Here is a 13362-nt window from a genome sequence, read left to right on the forward strand (position 1 = left end):
GAAAGACTGCATTTTAAAAACTAGGAGAACAGCGTGCTTGCAGGCACTGAAAGAGTGTCTTTTGAAGAAAGAAAAGGGAGGGGAGGCTTGGAGGGGGAGACTGCATTTTAAAAACTAGGAGAACAGCGTGCTTACACAGGCACTGAAATGGTGTCTTTTGAAGAAAGAAAAGGGAGGGGCACCCCCCCTTGCCTTTCTTCCTTCCCACTCACCCTTTAGCCTAGCCTTGCTTCTTCCACCCGCCCCCTTTAGCTGCTCCTCCCTGCCCTCTGTTCGCCTCCCTTCTAAAGTTTGGGATTTTCCTGAAAGATTTGCACACATTATTTGCTTTTACATTGATTCCTATGGGAAACATTGTTTCATCTTACAAACTTTTCACCTTACGAACCTCCTCCTGGAACCAATTAAGTTCGTATCATGAAGTACCACTGTATATCTATATACGCATAGTAAAATACATGATGAAGGTTATAGAGGAGATACTCATAGTAAAATATATCTGAGAAATAATAGAAAAGAAGGTATAGTAATAGAACATATCAATGAAAGAATAGAAGAAGAGATATAGGAATAGAAGAAAGGTATAGGAGATATAGGAGAGCAATAGGACAGGGGACGGAAGGCACTCTAGTGCACTCGCCCCTTACTGACCTCTTAGGAATCTGGATAGGTCAACCATAGATAATCTAAGGGTAAAGTGTTGGGGGTTTGGGGATGACACTATGGAGTCCGGTAATGAGTTCCATGCTTCGACAACTCGGTTCCTGAAATCATATTTTTTACAGTCAAGTTTGGAGCGGTTAATATTAAGTTTAAATCTGTTGTGTGCTCTTGTGTTGTTGTGGTTGAAGCTGAAGTAGTCGCCGACAGGCAGGACGTTGCAGCATATGATCTTGTGGGCAATATTTAGATCTTGTTTAAGGCATCTTAGTTCTAGGCTTTCTAGGCCCAGGATTGAAAGTCTAGTCTCGTAGATGAAAACCACTATTCTAGAAAACTATAACATGACCTGATATTTTATGGTTCTTACGTGTGCTAATTTTGTTTAGATTATATCATTTGTTTACCATCAATTTTCCTGTATTTTTTTTCCCTTTCTTTTTGACCCTCCTTCCTCTGAAACACACTAGTCTTAGTTGGATCACCTTCTCATAGTTGCGAGTAGCTGCATTCCTCCCTTCCACCCTGTGCTTCCTGGCTATTTTGCTGTTTGCTTTTTCTTTAATTTTGTAATAAATTTTTATTTAAAACAAAATAAACACACAAACATAAAAGAAAATACACATCCGGGATCATTTACATCCCAATTTTCGGCAGAAGCACGTACAGAGTTGAATATGTTTTTCTATCAAATTGAAAACATTTTAGTCTATCTTCACTGTAAATACTGTACATTTTTATGTAAGAGAAAATAAAAAAGAAAAGAAACATTTTAGAGAAGAACTTTAAAGAGAATAGGAAAAAAAAAACTTCAAAAAAAAGCGAGAATATCTAGTTTCCAATTTTGAAAAAAAGAGATGAACATATTGATTATTGATCTTTTAAACCTTGCATTCTATTTCACTTATTTGATTGTTTCTTTGTTTAAACCAATTGTAAAATTTATCCCAAATTTTATAATAATCCGTTTCTTCTTTCCCATCTAATTTTTTGGTTAGCACATCCATTTCAACACATTCCAATTTTTTTAAAATAATAATTTCCTCTTTTGGAATGTCCTCGCTTTTCCATAGTAGAGCGTATGTTATTCTAGCCGCTGTTAAAATATGCATAACCAAGTATTTATCTTCTTTTTTATATGATTTATTAAAGATCCGTAATTTTTTAAAAATCTGGTTTTTTTCTCTATTTTTTCTTTTACAATTTCTATTAACCATTCTGTTTGCTGTTTCAATGGATTATTTGCAGATATAAAACAAAATAGAACACTGATATCATTTTTCGTATAAGGTAGTCCTCGACTTACAACAATTCGTTTAGTGATGGTTCAAAATTACAACAGCACTGAAAAAAGCAACTTATACTGTTTTTCAGACCGTTACATCCGAATGATCAAAATTGAGATGCTTGGCAAGCGACTCATATTTATGATGGTTGCAGTGTCCCACGGTCATGTGATCATCTTTTGTGACCTTCTGACAGAGTCAATGAGGAAGCCAGATTTACTAATTTAATTTATTTAATTTAATTTAATTAATTTGATTTTTATGCCGCCTAATCCCATTGGGACACATGGCAGCTGATAACAGTAAATAAAATGGTACAATGTTACAAAATGTCACAAAAGTCAAATATTAATAGGTAAAAAACAGCAAAACCTCTTTATAAAAGAGTAAAACCCCATTATAAAACCATAATCCACTATCTAATCAAACACACATACAAAGCAAATCAGTCACAATTCAGCCATGAGTAGATATTACCTTCACATCTCCCAGGCCTTTTGGAGGGCCAGTAGGGTAGGGAGCATAGTTCCCTCTAAGCTGAGCAGTGAGCAATCACTCACTTAAAAATCATCATCAACTCAGAGTTTTCCAAACCTGCCCAGAAGCCGAGAGGGAAAGAGAGAGAGGGAAGGAGAGAGAGAGGAAGAGAGGAAGGGAGAGAAACAGATAGAAAAAAGAGAGGAAGGAAAAGAGAAAGAAAAAGAATGGGAGGAAGGAAGAGAGAAAGAAAATCAAAATCTAGTTTGAAACTAGCTCAACTATTTAAGTGGCATTTTGATATTGATAGAGTTGCCCTATTATGAGCTCACTGTTATAGACACACAGTACAGTATTTTATTTTGAAATTCTCTGAGGCAAAACAGGGTGGGTTTTGTATTTGTTTGTTTGTTTGTTTGTTTGTTTATTTATTATTTCTGTGCCGCCCAGTCCCAAAGGGACTGCCGCTCAGACACTATACTTTTCCGCCCACCCCCCAAAAAAATTAGAGGGAACACTGGTTGGGATGTGGATGGCCTGACACTGGGGGCCTTAAGGTCAATTGGTGTGGGGCACATGGAGTAGTTCCACACCATCGGCTTGCCTTATGGCTGTAACACAAGCATATTGATTGGTTTCTTGTTCTGTTGCTGCTGTGAGCAAGCAGAAGTGGGTCCTGCAGGATAAGCCGTCACCACAAAGTGAGGCAGATGTTAGGGCATGAATATCCTGGCTCCTCACTTCATAACAGCAGTACTAACATGCCACATGGCCTCTTATCCTGCGGCTAGTAAGCAGAAGTTGGGGGCCCTACTTTGGAAAAAAGAGATTCCCCCACAGAAAATAACTCCTAGTCCTATTATGGGCTCACTGTTATAGACACACAGTACAGTATTTTATTTTGAAATTATCTGAGGCAAAACAGGGTGGGTTTTTTATTTATGTTTGTTTATTTGTTTATTTGTTTATTTGTTTATTTATTTATTATTTCTGAGCCGCCCAGTCCCGAACGGACTGCCGCTCAGACACTATACTTTTCGCCCCCCCCCCAAAAAAAAAATTAGAGGGAACACTGGTAGGGAGTAGTACAGACATTGGAGGAGGGTGGACAGTGGGTTCCATAGGGCTGGGGCAGCCACAGAGAAGGCCCTCCCCCATGGGCCTGCCAACCTGTATTGGGGTCATTCTTTGTCAAGTGCACCAGGTAAAATTGAAGCCTTATTTGAAAAGAAACCCTCACAAAAACAACATATATGATAAACATATCTAATAAAATAAAAAGGAAGGTGATTGAAGGTGAGAAAACAGAGAGCAATAGAAAAAAACTCGCTCTTTCTAATGAAGATAATTGAAGGTGAGAAAACAGAGCTCTCTGTTTTCTCACCTTCAGTGATCTTCATTTTTATTTCATTAGAAAGAGTATATTTTTTCTATCATATATGTTGTTTTTGTGATGGTTTCTTTTCAAATAAGGCTGGAAAAATCAGTCAAATAGACACCTGGTCCACTTGACAAAGAATAATCCATTGCTTAGTCCAGGAATAACAAACCTAGGCACAGGTGCCCAAGGTGGCACCTGGAGCCATATCTGCCGGCACATGAGTTGTTGCCTTAGCTCAGGCCTACCATCCCACCCATACCAGACCAAGGGTTATGATTGAGCCCTTCCCTGCCTCCATTCCAACTTTCCGCAGGGGGAGACCGACCCCCAGGTCTCCCACCCTACCAATCCAAGCACTCTGCCCATTCCTCTGCACAACCATCCACACTCCCATTCATCTCCCTTGAAATAAAATTAAAGTTAAAATACACTCCCCACCCCCCCTCTGAAATTAAGTTAGTTGTTACTAACTTAACAACGGTATTAATTCACAATAAGTGTGGCAAGAAAGGTTGTAAAATGGGGCAAAATTCACTTAACAAATATTTCACTTAACAAATTTTGGGCTCAATTGTGGTTATAAGTTGAAGACTAGATGTACTGTATTTTTTTTTTTTTTTTACTATTACTACCAATGTAATCCCCTGCACAAAATAACCCACCAAAACTTTTCGACAACAACCACTTGGAGGCTTGTCTGAAACTGCAAAAGTGAAAGCAAAATACAATTCCAAGATTCCATTTTAAAACTGGACCCCATGGTTTAAACTAGTGATGGTGGCACGTGGAGCCATATCTGCTGGCACGCGAGCCGTTGCCCTAATTCAGCTCCAACGTGCATGTGTGTGCCGGCCAGCTGATTTTTGGCTAGCAGAGAGGTTGTGGGAGGGCAGTTTTGGCTTTCAGAGACACTCCGGGGGGATAGGGGAGGGTGTTTTTACCCTCCCCTCAGTTTCAGAGAAGCCTTTGGAGCCTGGGGAGGACGAAACACGAGCCTACTGGGCCCACCAGAAGTTGGGAAACAGGCGGTTTCTGGCCTATAGGGGGCCTCTGGGGAAGCATTTTCGCCCTCCGCAGGCATTGAATTATGTGTGTGGGCACTCACACATGTGCGGTAGCGCGCGCACACACTTTTTTGGCACCTGAGAATAAAAAGGTTCACCATCACTGGTTTAAACCATTGTTTCTCAACATTAACAGCTATGAACCTCAATGCCCAGAAAACTTCAACCTGCCCCGGGGAATTCTGGGTATTGAAGACTACACACCTTAAACCTTACCAAGTTTAAGAAACATTGGTTTAAAACAAATCCTGCCCCTCCTGATATTTGCTTTCTATATAACCTAAGAATAGAATTCTGGACAATCCAAATCTTCATTTGCCCACCTTTTAAGAATCCGTTTTGAGATTTTTCCTTTGGATAAATGTAAATTTTAAATTTTAAAAAAATTCTGTACAGTTTTTAATTAGGGTTATTCCATTTGGATAGCAAAAAATCCGGACACCACATTAGATGATAGAAAAGAATTAGTTAAGATTTTGGTAACTCAGATTTGATAGTTCTATTTTCATGAACCTTGAATATGTTCAGGAGCAGGTTTGGGTCTTACTTTTTTCACCCAGGCTTCAATTGATTTCTTGAATTCAATGAAAAACAAATTTATAAGGAAACTCTACCACGGACTGTACACCGACACACTATATTCAGCGAACCTTCACTTTTTTTTTTTTTTTGTTATACAGTACGTACACAGAAAACTGTAAAAGGGCATAATGTTATTGGCGCTCCTTCCGGGTAAAAGGCCGGATTCTTATAGGCTCACGCAAATAAGCAGAAGCGGAGGCGTGGCCTTCTATGCAAACGAACGTGAAATCCAGGTCATGATGTAAAATGGAGCGCCGGACGTGACACGGAAGAATACGAAACTCAGTATAAAGAGGCGTGGTCAGCTAGGTAGATGTAAAGGCGGGGCTGAGAGGTGGACTGCGGGGCGATTAGAGCTGCTGCAACGTTCGCGGCCTGGGTCACGTGACGCGCAGTCCCGGCACAGAAGAACTGGGTATCGAGTGTGGGAAAATTAGTATTTCTTTGCGCATGCACAGAGTGCGCTTGATTGGCATTTCCGCCTCCCAGCTCCGGCAGCTCGTGATCGGTGTCTGTAAGGGAAAGAGTGCTCCACCGTAAGTACGGCCCCATCTGTGTGGACGGGTGGATTCATTGATTTGGCAGCTGATTTTTTTGCTATGACAAAAAGGAAAAAAGGGTCAAGCTTCTTTGCGTGGGTATCTGGGCTACGTGATTTTGTAAGATTTGGTTTTAACACAATAACGGAGCCCATCCCCCTGATCAGGCAGGAAACCCTACACTATTTCTGGCAAATGGTTAGCAGGGGTAGGCAAAGTTGGCTCTTCTATGACGTGTGGACTTCAACTTCCAGAATCCCTGAGCTAGCATGATTGGCTCAGGAATTCTGGGAGTTGAAGTCCACAAGTCATAAAAGAGCCAGCTTTGCCTATCCCTGTGCTAGAGGCACAATACCAACTTAGTATCCCTGGGTGATATTTCTCTCATTGCTCCAATATAACGTATAGAAGCTGTGGTCCCACATTCTGGTATTGTGACTGATTTTCATGTTAATTTTATGAGTTATGTACACAGGAAAACAGTATCAGAGAGTGGTGCAAGAGGTACCAACTTACCAGGTAGAAGAGATTGGTTGTCTTCTACCCAGACTGTCATTAAGTTTTGTGCCTTATGGTTCTTCATGGACTTTTCTTTTATGTACATTGAGAGCATATGCACGAATGGCCAATTTAAAAAAACAGTTCTTTAAAACTTCCAGTGTTGAAGCATTCACAATTTCTAGCTTTGGGATTAGGGCTTGATCTATATTGAAAAAAACCCTGTCATGTTACTTCAGTTTCTTTCCTGGAAATGGAAGATAATGACCCAGGAATTTGTTGTTTTGCTCCTGCTTGAACTGTGCAAGTTTTCAAAGGATTTTTAGTTTAAGAGTTTCTAACTTCCTCTACTATGGAGCCCTGCTCCATATTGAGTCCTGTTAATGCAGCTTGTTTTCCTCTCTAAGTTGTTTACCATTTCTTTATGTGGCTTGTGATTTCAGGGGCTCAGAAAGATGCATCTAGTGTGGTTTATAGCCTTTACCCTCTTAGGATTGGCTATCTGTGTGCCCATTGAACGGTCCAAAGAAAAACAAGAGGCTGCCGCAGAACCACCAGTAAGTACTCTGAGGATTGGCCATACTTTTCTACTTCACAAAGGCCTTTATTTGTACATACATGTTTTATTATAAGAGGATTTTACATACGGCACTTTTAAAAAGCCTAAAAGAAAAAATACAAAAAATACAAAAGAATAGAGGGAAAGTAAGAATAACAAGATATCTAAAGTGTTTCACCTTTTTTTTTTTGCAGGAGTTACAAACCTAATAATTGCCATCTTTGCTCCCCCAAATTACTAACATGGTTCTCTTCTTTCTATAATGAGTTCTTTTTCATCAATATATCCCCAAATTGTTGATTTTTTCCATTTTTAGCAAAAAGTTCATAAAATGTTTCTTTTTTATACATTAAAGCGAACAAGTCAATTTAGCAATTTTTGCAAACTGCAACAGCCTTTATAGAAACTCCATGTAAGATACCATGGCAATTGTACTGTTCCTTCCCAAATTGGACAACTCATATTCTGCCAGAGAGACCAGTTGGACTGGAATCTGAGATGTTAAGATTCTGACATTGAAATGCAAATTACTCCTTAAGCCCAGCACAATTCCATCTGGAATGGCTTCCCCGTCTCCATATCCTAGCAGTACTATTTGTTAAAAATTTAATGTACATTGGATGAGAGGATAAAGGGAATGGAAGGGACTGAAGCAGCATTTGGAACTTAATTAAAAAATATATGGCTAAACTAGTATGGGTAAAGTGGGTTGTTTTGTTCTGTTCATGTATTGTATTTTATTAACTCATTTGGAAGAAAGAACCCAATGGTTTTCTCAATACCTTAGTGACAACTGGCCTGAGCTCATCTTATTCTAGTTGGCAAAACTAGCCACAGATAAAGATTGTAATGGATACACTGGTAAAACTTTTACAGATGATGTAAGACGAAAAATGGTGTTGGACTAAATTTCAGAATAATCTGATGCCCACAAGTTTCCAAGAGAGGCCAAATTGAAGCCCCACATAAGATACCTTAGTAATTGCACTGTCCCTTCCCATATTTGTCCTTCCCATAACTAGTCTTGAGACACATGCAATATATAGTGCTAGGGTTTAAAATGGCAATTATGTGGCTTCATCCACAAGACATTAACAGCAAGCTTGAGAGGGATATTGGAGCTCTTGTCCAACCATTACCCAAAGCATTGGGCCCTAACTTTATAATGAACTATCCCTGGACACTAGAAGTTATTCTTCCCTCTCAATTATTTCCTGTTTGTGGATAATATTATGTAATAATAAGTATCTTCCGAGGGTTTTTTCATTGCACATTTTAGCAAAAAAATCCAATTCGCTCTTGACTGCTACTTTATCCTTTCCCACTTAAAGTCCTTAAGTGGGGACTTAAGTTCCCAAAATTCCCCAACTAGCATACTTACGATGAGCTCAAGATGAGGAATACTGCTATTCCCAAACTTAGTTTAAGTGGACATTATTAATATAACTGCATTACCTTTACTTTTAGCCACTCTTGTTATTTTCCCCTTCCTCCTCAGTTATTTTCCGTTTTAGATTGTAAAGTTTTCCAGGCATAACCTTGCCTCCTTGTACTTTGTAATATATTTTGCATTTTATTAGTATGATACTATCCTTTCTGAAGTTCAGTTGTGAATGCTGGTGCTAACGTACCCTGAGTAGCATTATATCTATAACCAGAAGATAAATTAAGCCTCATTTGAAGAAGCACAACACCGGATGGATGTGACTAATGACTTTTGTCTTTCTGCAGGACACAGGCTTGTATTATCACCGCTACCTGCAAGAAGTCATAAACGTGCTGGAAACTGATGGGCATTTCCGGGAAAAACTGCAAGCAGCCAATGCTGAGGACATCAAGGTGAATTGGGAGATACAAGGGTGCTGTTGTGTCATAACAAGGGCTAAGTCCTCTCTTTTACTACTATTGTGGGAAGTTCAGTTTGGTAAACTTGCATTTGTGTTTTGGACTTAGTAATGGGTACAAACCACTTTTACTATAGCGCTTTTCACTTACAGAAAGGAACGTGATCTTATTATATGTGTGTGTGTGTGTGTACATTGTTCTGAGTTCGGGTTTTGCCCCGTGTAATATTTTGAGTGTCTATGCGACGTTTCGGTGAAATCACATTCACCATCATCAGGCTGAAGTTGTAAGCTTTGTGCTGCTGTAGATATAGTTATATCTATATCTACAGCAGCACAAAGCTTACAACTTCAGCCTGATGATGGTGAATGTGATTTCACCGAAACGTCGCATAGACACTCAAAATATTACATGGGGCAAAACCCGAACTCAGAACAATCTACATACATATACCCGTGAAAATCTACGAAAACAAATATATAGATATATATAGATATATATAGAGATAGATAGATAGATAGATAGATAGATAGATAGATAGATAGATAGATAGATATGTCACATGTTTTTTTGCTGAATTTGAAAATTAAGGGAGACTAGGATAGATCTATTTCGGCCTTATTTTGGCCTCATCAGCTAGCCATCCCCACTGGGATTTGAACCTGCAACCTTTGCCTTGTAAGGCAGAGAATTATCCTCTAGGCTACAGTATCCAATCCCTGCCTTAACCCTCTTTGGCATAGAGTTTACAGGTTGCCACTGGAGTCCTCTCCCACTTCTCCACGACAACGCACAAAGCTGATGGATGTTAAGAAACCAGGATGTTTAGACATTAATGGCTGTGCATTGCATTATTTTGAGGGGACAGCACATTTACACTGTTATACAGGTTGTATACTCACTACTTTACATTGTAGCCAAGTGTCATTCCATCAGTGCTGTCACATGAAAAGCTATATTTCAATATTTACAAAATGTGATGGGGTGTGTACTCACTTCTGGGACACACCGTACATAATGAATTCCTGAGCACAAGACTAGGATAAAAGTAAAATAAAATATCTGCTTCCTTCTTGCTTCTTTCAGAGTGGAAAACTCAGCAAAGAGCTGGACTTTGTGGGTCACAGTGTCCGCACTAAGTTAGATGAACTGAAGAGGCAGGAAGTGTCCCGGCTCCGGATGCTCCTGAAAGCCAAAATGGATGCTACAATGGAACAAGGTTACTTGAGATAGGAGAGTGTTGATGGTGGGATTCCTGCAAATGCTTAGGAAAGAGAATGTGTCAAGCCCCAATCTGTAGTATCATTAGTTGGATAGATGGAGAATAGCTGTTTGGTGGCTGGTCATTCCTGCAATGGAATCATTGCGCAAACAGACAGGTTTTGTGACAGCCACTGTGTTATTGTAGCTTCTAAATTCCAATTAGGTTTCCAGGTAAATTAATAGATGAGAGAATTTGTAATTCAGAGTTGAACTAAAGAGAGTCCTTAGTGGTTTTCTTGCAGATATTTCATTACCAAACTAGGCAACATCATCAATGCACTGATGGTATTATCTAGTCTGGTAATGAAACCAAGGACCCCACAGATAAATTAATAATATAAATAAATTCTTGGATTAACAGTTCTTGGGTTTAGAATTTTTTTTATCAATTTCCTGCGCTCTGGGTTGAAAGCCAAATTTTTCAAGATCAGATTTATGTTTATTCTGTAATTGAAGATAAGGCCACCAATTTATGCCGCCTTCTACTAATTTTGACCTTATTTTAAGTTCATTTTGATTTGATACGTAACAGTATTGTTTAACTCAATTAAATTTGGATGTATTATTGCCTCTAGGGGGGAAAGCCATTTTGGGATATTAAAATAATTTGTTTTTAATTTTTAGCCAATTTTGTATCAGTATGGCTAGAAATTGGATTAACAGTTCTTAACTGCTTCTTTAATATCCTGAGGCACAAGGGGAATCCCATTGGTAGTAATAGAATATTAGAAAAAACTGATTAGAAGACAAACAAACCACTTTTCATCATTTAGCCAAATAATCATGTTAACACCAATAACTTATAATTATTTGGCTAAATGATGATAGTGGCTGGTTTGTCTTCAAATCAATTTTGTCTAATATTCTATTACTGCCAATGGGCTTTCCCTTGTATCTCAGGATATTAAAGGGGAGTAGAGAGCACTTCATTTCAAAGGACCCCTCTTCAAAATGTAGTAATTAAAGATGTCCTGTTCTTTTAAGACAAAAATCTATTGATAGAAATCAAATACTGTAACTTGCTTTCTTGAATGTGCTAAGCCACAATTTAGTTTATCTGCCTTTGCTGTAGCTGTTATGTGAACCTAACATTCAGAAAAAAAATCTAGTGTAGTGCAGTATATGAGCTCCAGTATTTTCTGGTTTCTATTTAACCGTCAAATCTGAAACACTCAATCTTCACCTCCGTTTTTCTCTCTCTTCCCATCAGATGTCCAGGTTGATCACCTGGCTTTATTGAAGCAGTTTGAACATCTGGATTCGCAAAACCAGCACACATTTGAAGCCCGAGATTTGGAGCTGCTCATTAAAGCTGTATGTTGTATTTAAAAAATAATAATAATTTCAGATTATTACACTTTTCCACCTGTTGCATACTCTCTGTCCACGCTTCATCTCTGTTTATAGTAACACAAGCCCAGGGCATTTTTTCTATTCCTTTTTTCCCTCTCCCTTGCTCAGGCTTTGCATAGACAATGTTCCTCCAGTATATGTGGTACATTGCTCAGCAGTAATAACTGTGAGAGGGACCTTGGAGTCCTAGTGGACAAGCATTTAAATATGAGCTAGCAGTGTGCCGGAGCTGCCAAAAAAGCCAACCTATCAACAGAGAGATTCCCCCAGAGACGGGCGCTTCCCCCATGGCTCAACCAGTTACATCCCTGAGAGGACCGGGAGGAGGCGGGTATATGGGAAGGTCTCTGGCTCTACCTCTGCCTCCCTCGCAACGCCCCAAGATTGAGAGCGGGACATGGGACTGCCCTCTGGCACCCAAGGAGTGGCGGCTCCTCTCTGCAGGCCACTTCCCCACGCAGGGTTTGGTTTAAGGATGCCCCCAAGGGACAAACAGCGAGCGGATGGATCGGTCCAGCCTTCGCCCGTATGGAACTTTTTCCTCGGAGCAGATTCGGATGATTCTTATTCACACATACACACATAAACGGTTTTTATCCACCAGAGGCCACTCTGCAAATAAAATGGGCTTTTTTTTACCACACTTCCCCTTTGAACGGAGAAGCTCGGCGCCTGTAAAAACATACCATTGAGGGTCTTGGGGTGGGGGTGGAAGACTTTGTGATTCCTCCTGGTGAGCCGTGGGCTAGTTAGGGCTGCAGACGAGGATAGGCAGTGTCTTCCACCACCACCACCCCTTCTGCTGCTGCCGCTGCTAACCACCACCCAACACCCCCCCTGCACAACATTCGTTGTATAAGACACACCCAGTTTTTGGCACATATTTTGGAGGTAAGATGGGCCTTATACACCAAAAAATACGGTAAATGTGAGAAATACAGATAGTCCTTGATTTGCAACCAATTTTATTTTATTTATTCATTTGTCCAATACAAAAATACATAGGAAGAATATAGACATGTGGTAATATATATAAGGGTAAAAGTGAACTTAGAGGAGAGGCTATATGAAAGGAAGAGAATATATATGATAGGTGAAAGAGAGGAAAGACAATTGGACAGGGGATTCTTTTTGCCTCAGTAATTGCTGTGCTCAGCTACCAGATCACATTTACAACTGTAGCATTTTAATATTAGATTTGTTTATTGTCATATTGTTGGTATTATTGTTGTGAGCCTCTGGAGAGGGGCGGCATACAAATCTAATAAATTATTATTATTATTATTATTATTATTATTATTAAATTGTGGTCATATCATCATGTTTTGTGATGTTTTATGCTATTTGGGGGCAAGAACGCCAATTTGAAAGGATGGACTCAGAATTGTGACCATGCGATTCAAATAATGGCCAGCAATTGAGTCCAGTCACATAGTTGCCTCGATTTACAACTGTTAGTACAGGGTACATGGTTGTTAGGGATTGCCATTGTAAACTGCATATTGTAAACTGTACCAAACTTGTACTTAAAGAGTTAATGTGCACTTAAAGGGTTAACTTGTACTTGAAGAGTTAATATTCAAGGCTGTTTCGTCACTTCCTCATTGAAGCTATAAAAGCTCATTATTTTGCTCATTATTTTGCTTGTATTTTGCTTTGTGCTAATCTTGTGATTGCTCAGTGTGTATTGTTCTGTATTTGCTCCGTGCTTATTCTGGATTGTTTATATTTTGTTTATATGTAAATAATACTTATTTAACTAAGTCTGTGTCTTGGCTTTATCACACATCCACGCTCTGTTAAAATTCTCTGCTCGGTATTGTCGAAGGTTTCATAGCCTAGCTAACCGAGACAA

At 39.3% G+C, this 13362-nt stretch overlaps 2 protein-coding genes across 3 annotated transcripts in view; one reads left to right on the forward strand and one right to left on the reverse strand.

Annotated features, from left to right (window-relative positions):
- Nucleotides 1-5594, reverse strand: part of TULP2 (TUB like protein 2) — a 52636-nt gene extending 47042 nt beyond the window's left edge. The window contains exon 1 of one of the 2 annotated variants that reach the window (XM_070727080.1): nt 5416-5594. The gene's annotated coding sequence lies outside the window, so the exon portion shown is untranslated. The remainder of the gene's footprint in view (nt 1-5415) is intronic. The other variant, XM_070727077.1, reaches the window with a different exon arrangement.
- A 4-nt stretch (nt 5595-5598) lies between these two features.
- NUCB1 (nucleobindin 1) overlaps nt 5599-13362 on the forward strand; it is a 32110-nt gene continuing 24346 nt past the window's right edge. The window contains exons 1-5 of the mRNA XM_070727084.1: nt 5599-5986; nt 6931-7044; nt 8778-8885; nt 9978-10110; nt 11365-11468. Coding sequence (XP_070583185.1) covers nt 6943-7044; nt 8778-8885; nt 9978-10110; nt 11365-11468 — 447 coding nt within the window. The 5' untranslated portion in view covers nt 5599-5986; nt 6931-6942. The remainder of the gene's footprint in view (nt 5987-6930; nt 7045-8777; nt 8886-9977; nt 10111-11364; nt 11469-13362) is intronic.

The sequence above is a fragment of the Erythrolamprus reginae genome, chromosome Z, assembly GCF_031021105.1.
Source record: "Erythrolamprus reginae isolate rEryReg1 chromosome Z, rEryReg1.hap1, whole genome shotgun sequence".
Classification (NCBI taxonomy): domain Eukaryota; kingdom Metazoa; phylum Chordata; class Lepidosauria; order Squamata; family Dipsadidae; genus Erythrolamprus; species Erythrolamprus reginae.